Source organism: Cyanistes caeruleus, chromosome 19, assembly GCF_971803275.1.
Source record: "Cyanistes caeruleus chromosome 19, bCyaCae1.hap1.1, whole genome shotgun sequence".
NCBI lineage: Eukaryota > Metazoa > Chordata > Aves > Passeriformes > Paridae > Cyanistes > Cyanistes caeruleus.
The window spans coordinates 7,636,854-7,659,875 of record NC_141719.1 but is presented as its reverse complement, the minus strand read 5'-3'; the positions used below and the strand labels follow the sequence as shown (position 1 = coordinate 7,659,875).

Below are 23,022 nucleotides of genomic sequence, written 5' to 3'. Positions count from 1 at the left end.
ATTTACTCATGGGTTAATTTACTCTGCCATATATTTGGGACTCAGACAATGCTGCAAATACTGTTCTCCTGCCTCTTCTGAGCTCACTGCCTCCTGCCCAGTTTGGGGTGGTCTCACTGGCACCGGCAGCTTTATAAAACATTTTGTATTTTTAGTTGTCCAACCTGTAAAATGTTGTGGTTTGAGACTGAGGACATGGAGCATCCTCCACCCTGATCCTGATGTTCAGCTCACAAAGAGGGGTCTGGGCTGCTGGGACAGCCCCCCACAATGGGAGGGGAACTGTGCCCGGCTCATGGCCCAGCTGGCTCGGACTGGTCACCCCTGGCACACCACGCTCTGTTTGCACAACTCAGCACAGGCCTTTTCTTTCCAAGGTCAAGGTTTCAGAGCTTGGGTGGCTGATTTTTTTTCCTCTCTCCCCCTGCCCCACCCCTTTTTTTTTTAAGGTTCCAGCCATCCCATGGAAGGATGAACTAAAAAGCAGGAGAGGTGGGAAACAAATCCAACACATTATTAATGGGAGAAGGGGGTCTGCCCAGCCTTTGGGACAATCCCCCTGCCTGGCTCCATACAGCAAGGTCCGAGCAAGGCTTTCCAATGATCTCATTGCTATTTCTGACCCACACTCAGCGCCTGCCGTGTTCCCAACACACTGGGTTTTGGTGGCTGAAGTTTGACCCAAGGGAGGATGCAACTTGGGAGAGTTGCAAAGCATTGGAAATGTTATTATAATCCAAACAAACCCCATAATTTTTAGTCCCCATTCACTTCTTACCTTTCAAAAGCAAACATTTTCTGCCAGCCTCTCAAAAGTACATAACCCAGAAATAGTGCTAAAATTGAAAGTTTACAAGAAATACTGTTAAAATTGATTAATTTTCACATTTATTTTAAAGCAGTTAGGAAAATGTCTGGGTTCTGAATAACTGGTTTGTCAAGCCAGAGAGGTCAGGGAATTCTGTATTTAAATATAGCCAAGATTTTCAGCAGTAACACATCTTTTAAGTACATTATTTGTAATATGTTTTTATTGGGTAATTAAAAGGGGCCTCATTTTAATCCTCATTTAATAGCTACTCATTTCATAGAGGTGTTATATTCAGAGCAAGGCAGCTCAGTATTTTCTGGGGAAAAAAAATCAGAGATCCTAAAGCAACTCAAAAGGGCCATCTAAAAAATTTTATGTTTTCAGTCAAGAATTGCATCCAAAATAAACAATTCTTTCTTCAACTCAACCCCAAAAAAAACCCCAAGCCAAACCCATCTCCAGCACAGCTATGATCAGATCATAAATGTCTTGATTAAAGTTCATTGGCTGGCACTTCAGGACTTTAGCTATTAATTAAAGCCAAAATCAAATTTATTGCCTGAGTGAGTAAGAAGAGGGGGTGGGAATTTGGGAGGTGAGCAAACACGTGACCTGCCCAACACATCCCTGCCCTGAAGACAACAACGAGGGCAGGATGGTACACACAGAACTGCCTGTTCCTGAACAGAAAGGATTCGGTCTTATTGTTCCAGGTGTGCTGTTCCAGAAGCGAGCAGATTCACAAGGCTCCCATGGGCCTCTCCCTGGGATTTCAGCATGGAGCCTGTGAAGGACCTTCCTCACAGACACCTGGGAGCTAGAAGGGAATATTCCAGTTCCACAGAGTCTGAAGTTAAGCAACTGGTGAGCTGCCTGAATGTGTTATGGCCGCAGAGAACAGCGATGCCAGAGCTTTATTAAAATGCCTGGTTCACAGTCCTGGGTTCGTGGCACACGTTTGGGCAGGACCTGACTTCTCAAGTTTACAGGATGGGAAACCTGCTTCAGGGAGAACTTCAGTTTCACAACTGGTTTCGACCAGAAACAAACCCACAGAATTCTAAGAATCTCTGCAAAAGCTGCAAGATGGCTTTTGAACCAGTAGAAACATTTTGGTTTGACATTCTGCTGCTGTAGGGAGGGAAAAAAATAAACCAAAATAGGGTGTTTCAAAGCTGGAACTTTCTTCCTCAAAAGCCTCCAACAAAGGTGATGGGATTTTGACAGCACTCTATTTTGCAAGTAAAATAGTGTCTGCATTTTTCTAAGCAAGTTCTAAACTGCATTTCCTGTTTTTATATCAAAACGTACTATGGCTTGTTTTGTGGCTTGCTAATAGCATCTTGCACAACCATTTTGTGCAGACCTCCCCAAACACCTCATGCACTCACACTTCCAGCCCCTGCTGAGAAAGGCAAACAGCCCCCTGCCCAGTCAGGTCCAGGCCAAGTGAGGCACAGGAAACAGCAAAACTAGCTTTTTCTTAAGCATCAAAGGAAGCAGCAAGTTGTCTGGAAGAGGCTCCTCTGCTCTACCCAGATATCTGGCTATTGCTGATTTTGCAATACAATGACTCTACTCTTTACATATTTTAAGCTGTCTGGAACAACCAAAGTGATGTTATACAGAGGCAGCAGAAATGCCCTCACATGTAAGTGTATGTTTGCACAGACTGATAGATTAAGAACCAAGCAATCAGGCTAAATCCTGGTGTACATGGTACAATCTCACAAAAAGGGTGGTCAGACATTGGAACAGGCTGCCCTGAGAAGTGGTGGAATCGCCATCTCTGAAGGGGTTAAAGATGTGGATGTGGCAGTTGAGGACATGGTTTAGTGAACATGGCAGGGCTGGGTTAATGGTTGGACTCGATGATCTTGCACGATTTGTCCAACCTTACCAGTTGTATGATTGTAACTGCACTAAGCACTTGCTTATTCCAGATTGGGCCTGTCTATCTGTGAAAAGTACATCAAACACAGCTCCTACAGAAAAGCAAGAAGACTCCTCACACCCGAGTGCACCCAACACTTCCCCTGCCGCATCACAGCACAAACATCTGCTTTGTTTTCGCTGTGATTCCAGTTCAGGACACGGGTCCCAAGGCAAAACTCCGAGAAGTGTCCTCTGCAGGAGTGTTTCTGGATGCAGGGTGCTGGCAGGGACACCGAGGGATGCTCATCCATGGGCAGCCCGGTACCACCCGCGGGCTCTCAACCCGTTCTGCGGCCCAGATACGCGGGAGTCGGGGACACCCGGCCGGCCGCACGGTGGAACTTACTCCCTGATCCGCAGCTTCGTCGCGGGGCTCCGGGGCCGGATCCCCAACACTGAGAGCAAAAATGAGCCGCAAACGAGGCGGCGTCCGCGGCCTCCCCGCGGCGGGGCTGCCAGCGCACCGCGCTGCCTCGGCAGGCACGGACGGGGTTCGAACCCGCGATCTTCGGTTTACGAGACCGACGCCTTACCACTTGGCCACCGCGCCCGACGGGCTGGCTGCACCCGCGCGCCGCCAGTGGAAGGCAGCGAGCGGCGCGGCCGGGCTGGACAGGGACGGGACAACACAGGACAGGACAGACCAGGACGGGACAGCACGGGAAGGGATGGGATGGGCCGACAGGGCGGCCCGGGGCGGTGGGATCGGGGCGGGACAGAACGAGGCGGGGCGGGTGCGCCGTGCGGGGGCTCCCACGGGCACGTGCGGACGCGGGGCGGAGCGCCGGGAACGGGAGCGCGGCGTCCCCCGCACCGTGTCCCTGCTGCGGCGCTCCTCGGAGAGCCCTTCCCGCTGCCGCCATCCCCCGGGTCCCCGAGCGCCGCTGCTCCGCCACCGCGGAATCGGCGGTGAAGCTTTGCTTTCCTCCCTCCCGGTGTTTCTCATGGCAGAGGAACACGGTGCATCACTGCGAAATCACAGGTCTGCCTCAGGAGCAAACAGCAGCTGTTCGGAACGAGAAAAGTCCTGCCAAGATCGCATCTCCAGCTCCGTGGCTCGGCAGTGCTCCGGCACCTGCTCTCGGTTTGGGGAGGATCCCCTGGGGCAGGATCCGGCTCGCTGGGACGCACTGCCTGGGGCAGCGGGGAACAGCGGGGAACAGCGGGGACTGTCCCGGCACGGCGCGGCTCCGTTCCGCCACCGGCACCCGCTGCCTCCCGCCTCCCCGAGAGCCAAACAGCCGCGTTTCCACCCCTTCCCTTGCGACAGGATCAGGCAGTCTGTGTTTCCTGATATTCAAACTGAATTTTCATGTTTTACTTCAAACCCATTATGTTCTGTTTAAATAGTCAAATCATAATAGCATAAATCATAAATACAATACTGCATTATTAATATTTCCTCCTTTGGGTTTCCAGCTACCAAGTATTTAGTGTTATGGCTGACACTTGGTTAAAACCCAAGAAGTTAATCAGCTCTCATTTTTATCACCACTAGCTGTAGGACAGGAGGGAAGAATTTGAAGGTTGTGGTTTTGAATCATTATTTAGCTTTGCATCGAAATTTTTCATCATGGTTTCCAGTTTTGAACCAGTGTTGGGCAGCAGAAAGTAATCTGGTATTTTTTTTGGCTTACATACTCCTGAAAACTACAAGCCAAACCAAACAAAAAGCAAAAAAATGCAGGCACAGTTAGAACCAATCTGACATAGTAGAATCACTATTTTTACTTTATGCTGTGAATCTGTAACCAGGCCCCACTCACTGCTGAATCAGATCTCAGTTACACAGCCTTTATTACGGGGACACATCCTGCATTCACAATGTGTGCCTTGCTCAGATAAGCCAACCATGTGAGGCCTGATCAATTCATTCCAGAGAAAAACAGTTGCTTTCCTGAGGGTCCCATTTTTAGGTCTTCAAATGATTACTACACCATATCTATTCAAAAGAGTAAGTTTTACTTTTTGAGCCTACAGTCATTTGGGAAGTCAGCATCCCAGCGATATTCAGAGCCTGAAAACAGCAGGATGGCAGGAGCTGCTGGGGTTGCAGAACTAGCAGATGTTTTTCAGCCATGTCCTGCACCCTCTGTGGCCCTGGACTTTGCATTTTAGGCAGCGAGTGTTGAACCACATGCCTGTGCACAGGACAGTCCTGGCAAGGCTCCTCCTCCCTCCCCAGCTCTGGCAGAGTGATGGGAAGAGTCCAGCTGTTTTCTGCTGCAGGGAAGCTCTGCTGTGCCCATGGCTTGGCCTTGCTGCTCCCTGGAATGGGGCCACTGAGAGGCTGCACCTTTAATCCAGATTAACACAGTATTTCCAAGAATGAAAGCAAACCCTGCTGCTGCTGCTGCTGCTGCTGCTGCTGTTCCTCAGGGCATTCCCCCATTCACTGCTGTGGACAGCCAGAGCTAAAGGACAAGCTTGGTCATGGATTATTTCTCTGTCGTGGGGGACAGGTGCTTAGGCTGACCAGAGGATTCCTGAAGGGCTGAGAGCAGCCCTGCCCGGTGACTGTGCAGGTTTTAAATAAAAGCCTGAGCACATTAAGAAAAGCCAAAGGGTGTCCAGGAGAGACAGTGCTTCACAAAACACTACCAGCAATTTTCTGCAGTACAGCAGGGAGAGAGCAAGCACAGCCTTTCAGCAGCTGAGTTCCATTACCTCTGTTGGTGCCACAGTCCAGCTCCTCTCTGTCTTTTCAGCAACAGTTACACACTATCACATAAAAATACAAACTGCATTGTTCGTCTGCTGAAGCACAAAGATCTCAGTGTGATGGAAATTCAGATTCAAACACCATGCCAGAGGTTATGCTGACATAATATCATTGCAAAGTCGTTTTAAAATCACCATTAACCCAAATAGTTATGGTTATACATCTGGGACAGTCTTCAATTTACTGGTCATATGGTCTACCCTTTATTTGCATCCAAAAAGCAGTTGGCTCTAAGGATGAATTTCACCCTGAGTTACGCAAGCTAGGAGAGTCCCTGCTGCATTGCATGTGTCAAAAGACATTTAGAGTGGAGTGACACAGCCCAGATCCCAGTCTGCCATCAGAGATTCAGGATAACGTTGAAATGTGGGCCATCATGAACAGTGAACAGAGCAAGGGAAAACATCAAGGTCAGGGCTTTGAGACTGCTTTGCTGAAGAAAATGTGTCAGCCGAGACAACCTGAGCAGATCAGAGCCTGCTGCCAGACTACAGGAGCTTGCTAATGTACTCCCTTGCTGCTCCCATGAGATGTGTTTCCTCTTTGCAACAGTTCTCCCAGTCAACCCCCAAGTTCTCAGGAGTCAGACCTCCTGCAATCTATTTCCTACTCTGCTACTACCCCATTTAGCCTCTGTCTGCCTCCACACCCTCTTTTCCCCCCAAATGGTCAGAGCAAGGCAACATTCAGCTCCTAGGAGTTCTGAGCTTTAGCTCCTGATTGTAAAATGACCGAAGAGTCATTTTGTGTCTCCCCAGCCCAGGAAGAACAGCATAATTTGCTAGAAACTATTACAGACTTTGTGACACATGGTGTTGATGATTCCTGCCCCTAGAGTAACATGTGGTTTGCTTTCCCACTGTCTTTCTCATGTACCAGCGAGTAACTACTCTGCAAGTAGGTCAGTAGTACAGCACATTCAACTGAGCTGCTGAGATTTGGGAACGAAACTACTCCCCTTCTTTTTAGCATACACAGTAGGGAGTTTTCTTTGAGCCTGCTGTTATAAATCTGAATATCCAACATCTCATTGCTGGGAGGAATCTGGGAACGGGGAAGCCTGAGAAGATAACACACACGTATGTTGCTCCATGGATTATTCATATAGCAGCTTTGTTCTGATTCCCCAAATATCTGTACTCATTGTGAGAAAAGCTACCTCACTGCCTCATGGGATGATACTCTAAGACATATACCAGGTTTAGAAACTACTGTCAGTCAAATGATAACTGTTTGGTATAGTATGATCACTTGAAGACCATCAAAATGTTTTTGAAGCGTAAAAAATTTGCCCTGCAAGGCCTGAACTGATTAGTGAAGTCTTTTCAAAATTCCCTTTCCTCTTGTGCCTTGCTCCAAGCCCAGCTGGAAGGAGAGATCTTACCACCTTAAAATCTGCTTTGTATTTTATATAATATGCCACAGGCTTGGTTCCCTGGCTTTACACTCCTCACTATCTTTCACACAGGTGCAAAATATTCATATTTTGTTAGCCCAAAGACACGAGGTGACACTGGAGGTGCTGGCTGGGAGTGGGAACAGCAGCTTTTCAGGAGTCAAACTTCAAATCCACTGTGGAAACATCCCTGAACCACCTGCACCCTGTGGCTATGTCAGACTGCCATTCCCAGGCTAATCCCAATGGTTCCATCTGAGATGCTGCTGGGCAGGTAGGACAGGGCAGGGAACTGCACTGAGGGGTCACCTCACCCTGGAGCATCCCCAACATGTAACAAAAAACCTCATTTTTTCTCAAGTAAGGAGCATCCAGCATTTCTCTGGGCTGACAGTGTCTGCCCCTCTGCCAGCAGCATTTTCCCAGAGCACTGGACCCCTCTGTTGGGGAATGTGCCCAAGAAACCAACTCAGGAGCGGCTGCCTGAGGGGACCTGCTCCTGCACACTCCCCTCACTCCACACAGATCTTGCAAAACGCAGCCTAGAACCTAAGCTGCTCCTCACTTTTCACTCAGCAGTTAAAATAAAGCCCAGAAAAAGAGGCCAGCAGGTCTAGTGGCTCAAACTGGAGATTAAAAGAAAAAATTACCTCAGAGTGTTGGTTGAACAGGCCCTGGGTGTGTCCTCCACCATGGTGCCTCACACAAGGCCGGTCCAGCCAGCCATGGGGACATGTCCTGGCCTGAGGGTCTCCTCTGGCCTGCACAGCTGACACCAGTGACAGCTCCCAGCTCCCAGTCACAGCCAGAGGTGTCCCAGCAGTGTCCTGGTCCCTCACGGACAAAGCTGCTGTGCTGCTGCCAGGATGGCCCCTCCAGGTACACCCGGGAGCCTCGGCCTCTCCCAGGGGCTGTCCGTGGCAGAGTTTTCCCTCAGGACTCTCCTGCCAAAGCTGCTGCCTTCGGTGTAAGCGTGCAAGTTCCCTCAGCACATGCCCTGGGGTGGTCACCACTGGCCATGCCAGGTCAGACTGCCCCAGATCCCTGCAGGACACAGCTCCAGGCTGTGCCCTCCCCACAAACAGCTCACAGCTCCTCAAGGAAGGAGCCACAGCACGTGCTCATTAGCTACATGGGTCAGTAAATAATTATATTTAAGTCACATTAAAAAGCTGGAGCCAAAAAGCTGCAAACAGCTCCCAGCTGGAGTTCTCCATCGATTGAGAAGGGCAGCACTGTGGGTGGAGAGATTAATGGGTTGGTCCTATAAACTTTGGCTTGGAAATTTAGCACGACTGTGGATGTCAGGTGAGGCGTGTACTGAGCAAACTCCTTCCCTGGTGCCATCTGCGTAACTCATGCACAGCTAATGAAGCTGGTGTTTGGGAGGTGAGAACAGAACTGGGCAATCCTTCTTTAAATGAAGCACAGAAAGAGAGGTGGACCAGAGAGGAAGGTAAGGAGAGACACTGAATCAGTCACCCACCACAGACAACATTTTAGTCATGCAGGGAAAGGAAATAATTTATTTACATATCTGATTGTACATTACAGCTACCTGAAGGATCCACAGAAGCAAGGACAGCCATATTGTCCCCAGAAACTATTTCAAGAAAATACAGAAAAGAGTGTAATGGTACATTGCAACAGTACTGATATCACTTCACTGATGTTATAAATTACAGAATGAGATTAAAAATAGTCATATGCCATTTTTGCTGGCTGCTTTATTTCAGTAACAATGGAGCAAGTGAACTTTGCTCATTTTCATACTAAGCAGCCTTTGAAATAAAAAATAAAACCACCTCCTTGCTTCTAAGGCAGCTTTATATTCTGTGAAATGGGTGTCAAATTCAGTCAAAAAATTTCTGCCCTGTGAGAGAGAAACATACTCTTTTATAGATAAAAGGTTTGTTCTTTGGAAGATTTAGGGGATATTGATGATTTTTCTCCCTTGAGACTTACCACAGTTGATCTCACTGTGTCTGAGGGCTGGTGAGTGGGATATTGATAAACAACAAGATGTGAGAGAGGGAACAATTTAAGGCAGGGTCAACATTCCAGAAATGAAACCACCAGCTCAAGAAGAGGCTGGAGGGAGGGAAGGACACTTCTAGGACCAGGTCCCTGGTTGCCAGAGTCACAGATGTCCAGGCTCACAATGCATCTACACAGCTTCCCAAATGCTGTGGGAGAGTGCTGTGCTACAAACCACAAGGGAAGGAGTTTATTCAGCATTTCCCAAAATGTGAAGAGCGAGACACCCAATCTCTCACATCTGCAAGAGGAAGATCTCCAGTCATGCAGATCCAGGGTTTGTCCTTAGGACACACTGCCACAGAAGCCAGGGAGGGAAGAGAAGGAATAACTGAAGAATTTTAGGCACTCTAAGATGGAGAGTCTATGAATTGGTAATGTTATTTCTCTTTCCATTTCAATGGGCAAAGTAAGTCACTTGCCTGATCCCACAAAAATAATCCCAGAATGGAAGTTAACCTGAAATGGGCAATGTGTTCAAATGAGGTTTTGGTCTGGTGCCCATTTCAAGTATAAAAGGAAGCAAATTTGCTTTAGTGGAAATAAAAGCTAAAATCACCAAGTCAAGACTGTAACATTTAATTGTTTTATTATTTTGAATTAACTGAAGCCAACAAGTGGATAGAATTGGTCTCATAACAATACTACAACAATAAATCTGCAGAGTGTGTGACATTGCCTTACAAGAGACCAACCAGCTGATACAACATTCCTAAAAGAAGACAAAGAACTGCTAATTATGTTAAATTTCATTTGCTACGTAATTTAGACCATGACCTAGTGCTTCTAAAAAAACCTGTACAAAATGAGTATTTTTACATCTCAGAGGCACATGAATACAAATCTGATCTATTTTATATATACACATGTACATTACAAGAAACCAGATGATTAGAGAAGTGTATATAAAAAGTGTTGAAAACCAGATGATAAAATGTGAAAATAAAATGTTATCTTCACAACAGAGAAGTAAAAGGCACAAGTACTAAAATATGTAACCATGCAAAAAATGTGACTAGTCTGTGCAACAGAGAAAAACAAATGGCTCTCACAACTGATTTTACAGTAATTCTTAAAATGTCTCAGTATTTAAATATATATCAGTGCAACATTTACTGCCCTGTAGTGTACTGAAGTGTTCACAGGATACTAAATTCTTGGTTCTCTTTCTGATGTCCTTTCTCCAAAGCCAGAATAATTTAGCTATGGATAAGGTAGTAAATAAAACAGGGCTGATGCTGTGGAGTGCAAGGTCATCACTGGGAGGAGGAGTGTCTGCAGCCCTCCTTACCATCTGCACAGATGTGTCCCCCAGAACAGTCACCTTCCACCCCTCACTGGGGCACAGCGGCTCTGAGGGGTTTCCAGGGTGTCACCGTGTCCAGAATAGTGACAGCAAAGCTGACAGCTCACTGCTGCTCCACTCATAGCACCTTCATTCCAGGGCCAGCTGTCCAAATTACACTGCAGAAGCCCATGTTTGTCAATGTTTTCATTAGTATAGCTAGTTTAAGTAAAAGTAAGTTTAAGTAAAAACGAATCTCTCTAACAGTACGTTTGACCAGGTACTACTCTTGCAGTTGAACAAAAGCCCCAAACTGAAGGCAGCAAGCTGAAACCCAGGGTGCAGAGAACACCAGGAGCCCTGTCAGCTGGCTCCACACTGTGGCAAACTATTGTAGTGTGGCCCTCCCTGCCTGCAGATTTTCCCTGCAGATCCTCAGTGGCTGCTGCTGCGACCTCTGTGATGTGCTGGCCATGCTGAGCTGCAGGCCTGAGCCTCCCAGAGTGTGGCAGTAGAGCGTGTTGTGGGACACCTGGACAGAATTGAGGCACATCCCAGGGATCCCTCACCTGGATCCCTTCAGGGTTACTCACCCTACCTGCTTGGATACCATGAGAATCAGCTACAACGTTTTGTCATGGGACACAACCAGTTTTCATGACCGCAAAGAAGGCAAGGATAGGACTGGCCTGATACGAAGACAGGACTGAAATTCTTGCCTTGCTAGCTAAAGTCACACTGAAGCCAAGAATATCGAATTTGTCCCTCCCATCTGCTCAAAGAGCCGCCCCAAGGCACACAGACACCTGACAGTGGCTGGGGACAAGTCCAAGAGTGTAAATGTCAACACAACACTGAGGAAGAGTCCCAGAAACAACTCTCTCACACATCAGAGCAACTCCCTGTGCATTATGCAGAATGACAGGATGCGGACCCAACACCAACTGCAATCCTCATCAAACTCTAAAGGTACATGCAGAGTTTCATTAACTAGAAACCCATGCATGATTTAACAGCAAACTGCTCCTAGGAGCAATACTTTGAATTCAAAAATACTGAGATGCAAGGGAACAAATAGTCAGAACTGTGGAACTATGTCCTTTAAAACCAACCAGCTGTTTTACATCACCTGTCATGATTTCTTGACAATATTTCTTGAGTAACAAATTACTTGACAAGAACATGAGCATTGCTACTTACACCAGGAACTGCTCATGTAAAGTCTGAGTCAAGTTTTCACTTAAATCAGTATAAGCCAAGCCACTGATCTGGCAAGTGTTTGATCAGCTGCTACTTCCTTCCTTCCTTGGAAAAAATTCCCTCAGACCACACCATACAGTATTTGTTTTAAAAGAAAACCACTGCATATTCACTGTCATTAAAGAATGTAAAAAAAACATTCTTTTATTTGTAAATTCTACTTCTTAGACTCATCACATGTCACGGGCACTATGATGCACAGACCACTGAGTAGTGTCTCGTGTAGCAGCCCACAATGTGTGTTTATATATCAGCTTCCAAGCCCCATTTACAAACCAGATTAGGGAGCCTAAACACTGTCGGTCTAGATCCTCTCTGAAGAGAAATGCAGTTCTACCAAAGTAAATGGAGCATTGCTGCACTCAGACAGCAAAATATTTGTTGATACACATCTTTGAGAATTAATAATGGTGTGTTCAACTCCCTACAGAGCTGGCTGAGAAATATCTGAATTTTTCCCAAAGGCCATGAAAGGAAAGTTGGCAACAAAAGTACACTGGATGCTAGGGTTTTTTTGAAACTTCCTATATATTTGCATATTAAAAATTCCTTAAAAATAGATGGGATGGTTACAGTTCATCAATGTTGCACTTCAAGACAAATTCTCAAAGAGCTTCAGTCTTAAATAGAAGCTATTCAAAAAGCTGAAAAATCTTCTTTTGATGTCAAAGCAATTTTGAATCAGCATCATTCTGAAATCAGAACTAGGCAGCAGCTGAAGTCTGGAGGGAAGCAGCCAATACCAGAAAAATCTTGAGAGACTACATTTCAGGTACTCTTTAAGTGCAATTTTGGAAAGAGGTAATTTTTCTGCAGTACCTTGTGTGGGACTGGCCTGACTATGGGCAGCTTCTAGCCAAAATCCAGTCATTTTTTTTTCACTGTCCAGAAATACCTGTAATGGTTTGCAACAGGTTTGACCAGAATATCATTTAACTTTTCAGAATGTAAGGTCAAATGAACCAAGGAACAGATCAAGATACAATACCTGGGATTGTGTTTGCTTCTCCAAAGGTTAAATAGAACCACGGGTTTGGCACAGGAGTGTTTACTGCATTTGTGTATTGCTAGAAGGAGATGATACCACATTTCTGTGTCTGAAGTGATTTACCCAGGGAGGGGAGGCCCTTGTTCCACCAACAGTAACACTGACAGAGGCAGGCTGTGCTTTCCTGGCCAGCCTGAGAACACAAAGGATGTCCACAGCAAAGAAATAAGACATTTATCAGAGAACAGACAGCAAAATGAGTTGTCTCCCTGTTTTTAACATCTCCTGTCTGTTCTGCCAGTGTCTGTCTGACACTTGATGAAAATATGCACTCTCTGCAAAACTGGTATCAGATCACTCTTTTCCCTGCCCCAGTGAGCCACCAAGTGATCCTTTATTACCAAATTACCTGCATGTCATAAAACACAATGACTTCTTTTCTGGGATAAAAGGCTTCTCCAGGGCTTGAGTTGCAAGACAAGTTGGTCTAACATTTGCAGTTACTCAGTCTAAGAATGCAATTGCTAATTAGTATTTTTAGAGGTGGATACCTTAGAGGAAAATATATCTGCCAGTGAAATGCCTCTCCCACCTCCAACTCACATTATTTGTCAAACATAGCAAGTATCTGGATATGATTTCCACAGTAACAGATGGCAGTATGACACCAAGGGCCCCACAGGAGCAGAAGGATGCCTCCTTTACACAATAAAACACAGCTACAAACACCACCAACATGGTGGTAAGACATCTCTTCAAATGCAAACACTAGAGCAAGGAAGAGCTTCTAAATACTATCACAGCTGGGTACAAAGTTGAACAAGAAGTCCTGCAAGTTCCAAGAAATTTTCACTGCTGGGTAACCCTGGTTAAAATATCTCTTTCTGGATATCAGCCAGATTTGGTGACTATTTGTCACTACTAGTGACTGTTCACCTCCTACATACAATTATCTGCACAAAAACTTGGCTTTCACTATAGTCATGTCTTCTGTTCAAGTCCACAGGCTTTGCTTTTAGTGAAACAGTCCTCAACATTTGCTGATGTTCCACCCTAATGGGAATGGGCTTTAGATCATTGAAATTTTGAAGCTGAGTCCAGTTTACTTAAAAATAATTAGGGGAAAACATTCAGTCACCAGCCTAAGCTGCAACAGCTTCACTCTTACTGAAAATTGCTCCATGGAGCAGGACAGCAGTGCAACTTCCCCAAAACAGTCAGCTCCAGAGGCAGGGCTGCTGGGTCACCCAGCCCTGCTTGTCACAGCAGGTTTGCAACAGCCCCCTGAGACAGTGTGGAAGAGTGGCCTACAAAAAAAGTAAAGTCCTTGGCACTACCCACAGATAGCACCAGGGAGAGGGAAATGCCATCACTGAAGTGCAAGTGAGGAGTCCTGCAGGCAGGAAGCCCCGAGCTGGCTGGACTGTTCCTCTCCCACCTTCTGGGTGGCACATCCAGAGACAGCAGCAGGTGGGAAAGGTGGATGTGTGGGGTTTCCATGGGGATCCATCTACTTCTACACAAACAGAAGCCGCTGCAGTGTTACATCTTACACCATTCCCAGGTGGCAAAGGAGTGATCTTTACATCCTTTCTTCCACATTACCCCAGGAACACAGCCCTGTGACATCACTGTTTGAACCAGATTGTCCCATTTCTCCCAGAGCACTGCAGACCTTTGTGCACAGGAGTCTTGTGTCCCTCACTCATTCCTCTGGTCCCTCTTTCTTTACACTTACTTTACACCTGCCTACGCAGATACACAGAAACAAACTGTTTTTATTTTCTTGCCTTCAAGAACGCCTGATTTCAGAAGGTCCCCTGCTTCCCATCACTCCAGTAACACATCACTGAAGGCAAGAGCACAGAGATTGCAGAAAAAAATATATATATATTTACATCCATAACTGAATACAGTTTTATGTATTCAAATTCAGGAAAAATGCATCACATATACACACCAAGATACATCAAGAGAATACTAGGGGCAAGACACTGCCAACAGCAAGAAATACACAGAAAAGCACAGTCATTGCTACTGTAACATTCTTCTGGGGAGTGTATTCAATAGAGGAAACATCTCTCTATGCACTGGGGAAAGCCAGACACTTGGCTGATTTTTCTGTGCCAGTTGGCGTGAATCAAAAGTGTGAAACTTTTACTTTTAAAAAAAGTGCATGGAATAAAATTTGTTTTTAGCATTCAACTACCCAAACAATTCCATAGGCTCCTTATATAAGCTACATTATTAATTAAAAACGTCCTAGCCCTACAGTATAGATCCAGCTCTGGAGAACACAGGCACATGTTGAAGTCATCCCTATTTAAGGCAGCATTTAAGCATACGCTCAACTTTAAAGCTTAATGTTCTGTCCCACTGACACCCATGAGCAGCACACACTTAAGCACCTGCACAACTGCTCATCTAAATGGGGATGTGTTCCCTACTCAGAGCTTTAGATATGCACATGTGTACTCAGTCTAGATTGGCAACTCCTGCAAGATGAAGCTCTTTCTCCTGCCTAAAAGCCACTCTGTATCAGACTGTCCTCTGCTGCTGTGCCAGGAACCAGCCGTTCCTCTGCACAGCCTGCCCAAAAAATGCCATTCTCAAAGGAGTGCAGCTGTCTGCGGTGGGAAAGCAACTCAGCACATCATGACGAGGGTGGGTCCTCCTCCTCCCCCTGAAGTCAGGTATTTCATGCAAGTTTTTTGTTATTGTTGTTTTTTTTTCTTTTTTTTCTTTTTTTTTTTTGGTAAGAAATGGAATGTATTCCTTCAGTGAAATCTCTAAAATCAGCAGGAGGGGAAGGGGCAGAATCCCAGAATTCATCTTAATGGCCCATGATATACCCCTGAAAATAGGGGAACAGATTTGAAAAGCTCTTTGCCTCAATGCTACAGGGACCCTGGCATAAAAAAACACACATGCACACACACTGGAGAGCAGCCTCAGAGCATCCCAAAGCAGGCTCCAAAGTGATCTCACATCAAAAACACTTTGTGCTGACAGTGGCAAACAAGTGGATGGTGATTTTTCATAAATAGCAAAAATTCTGCAATATCTTCCTTTTCTTCCCATTTACTTTGTGTCTTTTCCCAAAGTTTGTTTTTTGTTGTATTTTTTTGTTTTGTGTTTTTTCTTAATCTGATGTGTGATTAAAGTATTAAAACTAAATCAAATAGGAAATTGCACAGTCAGCACCAGTCCCAGTCAGGAACTGAACCTGGGTATGTCAATTGGTTTGTGGTACCCAAATTCCTGGAAGAACGAAGAAAAAAATTCTTGCTCCTTAAGTTAGGGCCACATCCATATGTTTCCATTGTCTTTTTTTACTTTTACAACTAGAGGTAGAGTAATTTTGTCCAGTATCTAAAACAGCATGATCCAGTTATATTGTTATTACATTAATATACAGTATCCATCTCATCACAGGTATTGAAAGTGCATGGAAAAAGTCTAACCAAGCCAATTCAATGACAAATAACAGTGTACCAAACATCATATAAACACACCCGCGCACCCACACTCACACCTAGTGTGTATATATATTTATAGATTCATTTACAGTATCAAGAGTGCTGCTTAGATCCAGTGGCATGTGCAGAAATATCAGGCAGTTGCTGCTTTTCCTTCTCATATTCTCTTCAATTCTTTATTTCCAAGATAGATGGATTGTGGTCCAGGATTGCCAAAATTATCTTGTCCATATACTGTCGCAATCTGTAATTTATCTCTTCCTGTTCTTTGAGGGCTTCCATGAGCTAAAACACAACATTTCCAAGTTACTCCTGAAATATTCTCAGCAGTTTATGTAACAGCCTGAAATTGAGTCAGGTGAGAGGCCAGTGCTCAGGATCACCAATTCCTCCTGTTGCAGGTTTTCTAACTCAAGCTCCTCCCTGTATCTGTATTAGAAACAATTCTCTATGTTACAGATCTTTGCTATCAGAGGTGGTGGTGAACAGTCATCTCCAGGGATCTTCTTGCAGGTCATTTGAAACATGCCAATCCATCCTGCATACCATGGATCAACTGCTTTGTCTCATAGCAAGAGCTTCATGATACTCAATTTTTTTCATAACTACTGAAATCTAAAGGTGTTTGCATGAAAGGCTGCTGAACAGAACTAGTATTTATTTCAGTGTTTTGCACCAGGAAAAATCTGTGCTTCCTCTGGATCAGGTGCATACTCTCTCAAAAAAACCCCAAAACAACCACTGCATACTCCAGAACAACAACCCAATTGCTGTTCAGTGTTCTATATTAATTATATGTGTTTCACCAGATTTTTGGGCTGTAAAAGGCCCCTCAAACTCTCCAAATATGAAGATTTCTTTGTCTCTGAATGTTTAATGCCAAACTGAAAAAGCTGCCAAGGTGTGTCAGAGCCCCAGATCCTCCTAAAGCTCATGCTATTTGCCTGTCCATTTTCATATGACTTCACAGAAGCCCCATCCTGAATCTGCAGATTACAACATTTGTTCTGATCATACAGGAAAAATGGCACAATGGGAACAGTTTGTGCAAGTCTGTGAGGTTTTGCTGAGTCTGGGACACAGCCTTCAGGCACCTTCCTCCTTTAAAGGGAGAGTGCTGGATACTCCTCTCATGAGCTACAGGACAAAGTCAGATTTTTCTTAACAATAGCAAAAGCCAGTTTGCTTTTACCTAATTAGAGATCAACAAGTAAACAGCCCTTCCTCACAGTGCTCTGGTTCAGCAAGAAATTGATTTTCAAGTATATAATTCAAGGGCCTTCACTTCAAGGGCCTGCCCAGGAGCTAAGGCTGACAGGTCAGTCCAGTACAGACTGGGTAAAAAGGACTTTTCTGTCTCACAATTTTACTTGATGAAAGAATGGGAAGTTCTGTCTGGAAGAGATAGAGCATCAAGGACAAATAATTCCTTTGATCTCCTTCACCACTAACCTGTCTTCTTCCCTGGAAGCTCTCATGTATCCATTGGCCATATCTCACAATCTCTCCTGGAGCTCAGAGGAAGCTACACCAGCTGGACTCAGCCCACATACAAATGGGGCTCCCAAAATATCTTTCAAAGCATTACCAAGTTATTATTTGCACATAAGTTACTTTCTCCAAGAATTCAGCTCTGCTACAGGGAACATATAGCTCAAATAAATATCTAAGTGAGAGCTTGTTACTGAAGTAATTTAGAACTAAATCTAAAATAAAAAGTAAAAATTAAAGTAACTACCAATGGCCATTTTTGTATGAAATTAATGTCACACTCTCACATTACTCTGCAAGATACAAGATGTTAGAACTGTAAAACAGCTCATGAGATTCTAATAATTCAAATTTTTTTGAGAGGAAAATGGGAGAGTTATAATATAAGGATACCAGAACAGTGTTATATTTAAGGCAATCTTCTAACACCCTTGAACTCCCAGCAAAGCAGAATTTTCTGTTGTTCATTTGTCAACTTCAGAGAGTTCAACCTTGACAGTTAATTACATGGAAAATCGCATATTCTTGGATGTAATACCTGATTAGAAAAGCACGTTACCTCATCTCTTGATGCAGAGTCGATTTCAGCAGCCAGTGACTGGGCTTTTGTTTGCGTTGCAAAGAGGTTTTTAGCTTCATAAAGACTGAGGCTTAGAATCTGTCCATTAAGATCATCATTTTGGTCACGAAGTTTCTGATTCTCCTATTTAAGGATGAAAAGACATTGTTTTTTAAGTTCTTCCTACAAGGTTCTATAAAAAAAAAAAAAAATTAACATCACAGGTAGCTTGGATGACACACAGCGAGGCTACAGCTGACAGCAACTCTTACCTCCAGTGACAAGGCCTCCCTGCCTGAGTTTTCCTGGGGCATAATTTACATCACAGTGCAAACAAGTCCTGCAGATATGCAATGGGGCTCTTGTACTTGTGTGAGAAGCGAGGGACAAAATCTGAAGGCAGGGTGCTTGGGCTTGCATTTTTCAAGGTATTCCTGTACATTTGATGTGGATTGTGAGGCCCTTCCTGGCTCACCTGCTTCAGCCGTTTTATTTCATGCTCCATCTCCACCTCTCTGGTTTTGGCATTGAATTCACTCAGGCTGGAGGAAGAGCTTCTCCCACGTCCAGGACGTTCACATTCCAGCTTGTACAGCTGCAGGTGCTCCAGTTCCTTCCGCAGGTCTTCGATGAGCTGTGGGCAGCAAACAGGTCTTGTCAGTGCAGCCCTCCCTGCAAACGGCCCCCTCTGTACTCAGGCAAAAGCACTCCCTGAACCTGGCTGAGGCCACAGTCCTACAACACAACCTCTTCCTCTTCTTCCTTTGCAAGCACAGGTCCCCTAAACTGCCCCAGAGCTGCCAATGGCTGTGATTGCTAAGCTTCATGCCCGAGAAGCATAATTTCTCTTGCAAACAGAGTGCAGGAAACATTAGGGCACACAGTTCTCAAAGAGCTGCAAACCCTTTGGGTCAGGGATTGGCACTTATTAAGTGTTCTTGCAGCATTCATTACTCTGTGGGCACCCTTCCCACACAAACACAATCCAGCAATAGCTTCACTGGATGTGGTTTTCTCAGTGTTTATCCTGTCTGCCCATTCTTTCTCAGCAGGGCTTCCATGCAGGTGGTGTGTGACTGCCTGGCCTTACATCCCTCTTCACACTTACCTCCTGTGTGGCTTCCCTCTCCTTGTTGAATTCCAGCCTGTTCTGCCGCAGCTTGTCCATCATCCTCTTGTACAAATCCATTTCATCCTTCAGTCGCAGACTTGTGTCTTCCAACCTATCAGACATGCGCTGCCTCTCCTGGAACAAACAGGGAACTTAAGAACAGGCTGGTGAGAGCAGGACACACCCACAGCCTCACAACATCAACCTACAGACACAGCTGCTCATAAACTGCCTTGTGTCTCAGGACATTCCTGCCTCTAAAGGTGACCAATGTTTCAATTCCATTAATAATCTTGTTTAGGGAAAGAAAATTCAGGAAGCTGGGCCAAGTACTGTAAGAGTTTGCTCTTACATAAACTGCTGCTAAATTGCTCAAGGACTCAGGAGTTTTGTTACCTCATCCAATCTCTCCGTTTGGGATTTCAGCCGTGTAACAGTGCTTTTCAGATCACCATTTTCTTCTTCCAGTTGCTGAACCCTGTGTTAGTAACAAAAATCTTACAGCAAATACCTCTTCAAAGATGCAGACATGAAAAATAGTGTGCCCTAAAAAACTATCTCATTTGCACTTGACAGACCAAATAGGGAAAATCTTTCTAATCACAGAACTTTTTAACGTGAGTTTTCGCTTGTTCATTTTTAGGTTCATTTTTCCCAAAATGCTACACTGACCCTCAGATTCTTGTGCTCCTAATAACAGGTAGCTGGGGAAAAAAAAAATAAAAGTTGGAGAAAACAAACACAGGCACAAATGTTCACTAGAACTGGTCACAATTCCCTCCTTGAATCCATGCCAAATATCCAACTAAGCTGTTTACATGGGCCACGTAGATTAAAGCATTAATGTAAAGCATCCTCCAAGCTTTTGGGCATTAGGCATGTGACTGCAGAGCTACTCTACAGAGTTGCCAACCTGCCACCATCTGTGCACTGTCTGCTGGGGAACAGCCTATATTTACAAGCAAAGTAAAAGCAAGAAGAAGATCTTTTTCCCTGTTCAGGGTGACACCAAGATGTTTGTTACCTTGTATTTAGCAGTTCAATTTCAGTGCCTTTCTCTTTTTCATACTTGGTGTAAGCTTCTCTGTGCCTCTTTATCTCTTCTTCTAGAGTCTGTTCTGCTGATGTTTCTTGGTCTTTCAGTAGCTCCTCTAACTCATGAACTCTAAGGAAATCAGATCTCATTTCAGTTACAGCTTCAGAAGCAAATTCATTGCCTCTCTCTTTCCTGCCTACTACTTTGCTTCGTTCTAATTCACCATCTCCTCTGGCATTTAACCTCTCCCACTATCTCTCATATTTACTAATAAACACAGAATTAAGTAGTATCAGTTCATCTATTATTCTTTTGGTCTCAAGAAGATGAGACTAAGACCCAGTTGTCTGTTCTTCTACGTGCAAGGAAAAAAACCCAACCACCAGGGGTAACCTCTCTTACAACAGGAGAGTTTTCTCTGTACAAGTCAGTAATATCTCAGTCAAAAACATTTGTCTGGAGCCTCTTCTTGCTGAAAATTCAGCAAGGCAGCCCTACTCCACCTGGACTTTTCAGATGAAGCCTTATTCCATCTGCCAGCATTAAGGAAGAAGACTTGGTCATACTCTACAGGTAGAAATATTCCTTCCCCACAGCTGCTCTCTAGCTTTGCTCTGACATGGTAAAGAGAGCTGGCTCTGTGTTTTGTTACCTGTGAACCAGCTGTGTGTTCTCTTGTTTCAGTTTGCTCTTCAGGTCACCATTTGTCAGGCTATCGTTCTCCAATTCTGTCACCTTCTTCTCTAGGTATGTTACCTGGAAGGACAAGCAGAGAAAACTGAGTTTGAATCATTCTTCAAACCCCCCTTCACTGTAGCTACTCTACCATTTAAAAAAGGGGCATTCTCTGCAAAGCCAGCAGTAAAATTACAGTCTGCAATTCTAAGTTCACCAGACCCTGCATGCTCTTTGAAGGTGCACACTGCAAACACACCATAAAGAAAACCTAACACAATGCCTAGATCTGTGCTTGCTCAGTTCTTGCATTACTGACAAGCAAAGTTGTAACAGTAATGTAACATCAAGGACATTTTGAATAAGCTACTTCAGATCATGGGTAATTTTGAGCAAGATCTTGATCCTCTGATGCAGGGCTCCAGCAGGATTTGGTTGGGTACATTACTCACAGGGCAGAGATTCTCACCTTTTCAGTGATATCATTATCACAGGAGTCTATGCTGTCTCTGAACAAGTCTTCTGTGCTGCCATTACTGCTGCTGAAGTTACTGTTGTGGAAGAGTTGTCTGAAAGATCAGAAGGATAATTATTTTGCTTGATGAGGAGGAAGGACAAAGAGTCTGGCTTTAGACTTTGAACATCCGATGGTAAAATCTGTGCAATCATTTCAGTGACAATTACAACTGTTTAAGCCCAAGTCTTGCAAGAGACTGGTAGCTAAATGAAGTCATACTGAGCACAGTCAATAACATTAGTTCTATGGAGTGAGTTCTTTGTTGCTTTTGATAGGATCTGCCACCAGCATTAGCATAGTTTAAAAAATACTTAAGTCTCATTCACTCCATGCACTGAATTGTATTTGCCTTATTACAAATTTAAAATAAGGTCACCACTGCACATTGGTTGGTACAGTTAAGCTAGAAAATTTCATACAGTAAGAACTTTAATAAAAAACCCCAAAACCAAAAAGAAATCTCAAGCAGTTCCCACTGCAGAATAGTGTCAGAATATGTAACACTGGAGATTATCTAAAATGTCCTTGAACCTCACAGCCCTCCCCAGCCCAAGGCTGGTTCACTCAGTCAAAAGAAGATGGCAACTCTGTTAGTCCTTTTGAAATGAGTGCTCTTGCTTTCCTTCACATTTTGGCAACAGCAGCAAGGCCCACATTATGAGGGCTTAAAGAAGCAGTAGCTGGACTGACAGAATAGCAGTACAAAGGAATACATTTGGCAGACAAGCAAAAACTATATTTTATTTCTATTTTAATATTTTTAATTTTAGAGCTCTTTCCAGTTCAGGAGCCTGCTCCAAGAGTACCAGGGGCTTTTATATATAAACACAGAGCCCTTCCCTTAAAAACTTGGTACATTTTTGTTTTTCTAAAACTATAATATTATTATTATTTATTATTTTGTCTCCCACTCATCTCCCACCCCCTCTTACGGAATTGTTATAGTTGATTCCACAAATATTCATTGAAAACTTGAACACTCTTACCTTCCAAAAGCTGTGCTTGATATTTTCCTGTTAGGGCTACAGAAGGAATGATACAGAAATTAAACACTTATTTGATTCAATTTTAATTGCACAATGAAATAAAATAGACTTTTTTAGCCAGGTCAAAATACGATTTTGTGAACAATATTCTTTTATAACTGAATGAAAAGCTGCAATTACTAAGAACGCAAAGATGAGTGAAGTCACAAGTTATTGTGATCATTAATAAGTCAATTTGCAAATTCTGTTATATTTAGCAGAGATTTGTCAGTGTAAATCAGAGCGAAACTAACATTAGAAACACCACAAAGGGACATCAAGTTAGTGATGACATTTATTCTGGATTTCCAGGTTTTAGATGATTTTATGAACAGTTAGTTTATCCTTCCCCATAATGCTTCCCAGTTCAGCACAGGAACTGCGGTCCTTCCATTTTTACAGTTCCCCTGTACAGCCAGACTGGTGCTATCTAAATGAAGACCCCTTGCTGCAGATAACAGCACTGGAACCAGATCAAAATATCCTGCTGCATCTCTCAGTAAGAGGATATCACACCTCCATGTGCACAGACACGGCTCTTGATCAGGCGTATCCAGCCTCCCTCCCTCAGAAAATTCCCAAAGTCCTGGTTGGTCACAGTCTGGATGCTGGCAGACTCCTTGCTAGGGCAGGAACATTGTTCATGACAAGTTCTGTGCTGCTGCACATCATGAGAAGTAGCAGTGAGCACAGCA

The 23,022-nt window shown here is 44.3% G+C and overlaps 1 protein-coding gene, 2 long non-coding RNA genes and 1 other non-coding gene across 11 annotated transcripts in view; 1 reads left to right on the top strand and 3 right to left on the bottom strand.

The window, feature by feature from the left end:
• Window positions 1-8,213, bottom strand: part of LOC147649819 (uncharacterized) — a 34,048-nt gene extending 25,835 nt beyond the window's left edge. Inside the window, exon 1 of the long non-coding RNA XR_015278000.1 lies at window positions 7,515-8,213. This is a non-coding gene — a long non-coding RNA (uncharacterized LOC147649819). The remainder of the gene's footprint in view (window positions 1-7,514) is intronic.
• TRNAT-CGU (transfer RNA threonine (anticodon CGU)) lies at window positions 3,225-3,296 on the bottom strand. The gene has a single exon. It is a non-coding gene; the product is annotated as a tRNA-Thr (tRNA).
• On the top strand, window positions 7,893-9,468 carry LOC111937391 (uncharacterized). Its single transcript, XR_002868606.2, has 2 exons — window positions 7,893-8,320; window positions 8,419-9,468. It is a non-coding gene; the product is annotated as an uncharacterized LOC111937391 (long non-coding RNA).
• A 5-nt stretch (window positions 9,469-9,473) lies between these two features.
• Window positions 9,474-23,022, bottom strand: part of RAB11FIP4 (RAB11 family interacting protein 4) — a 111,755-nt gene continuing 98,206 nt past the window's right edge. For all 8 annotated transcript variants that reach the window (XM_023938737.2, XM_023938738.2, XM_023938740.2 and 5 more), the window contains 9 exons: window positions 22,289-22,324; window positions 21,255-21,354; window positions 20,763-20,866; window positions 20,099-20,239; window positions 19,471-19,552; window positions 19,072-19,209; window positions 18,439-18,597; window positions 17,964-18,107; window positions 9,474-16,198 (listed from right to left, as the gene is read on the bottom strand). In XM_023938737.2, the coding sequence (XP_023794505.1) occupies window positions 16,082-16,198; window positions 17,964-18,107; window positions 18,439-18,597; window positions 19,072-19,209; window positions 19,471-19,552; window positions 20,099-20,239; window positions 20,763-20,866; window positions 21,255-21,354; window positions 22,289-22,324 (1,021 nt within the window). In that variant the 3' untranslated portion in view covers window positions 9,474-16,081. The remainder of the gene's footprint in view (window positions 16,199-17,963; window positions 18,108-18,438; window positions 18,598-19,071; window positions 19,210-19,470; window positions 19,553-20,098; window positions 20,240-20,762; window positions 20,867-21,254; window positions 21,355-22,288; window positions 22,325-23,022) is intronic.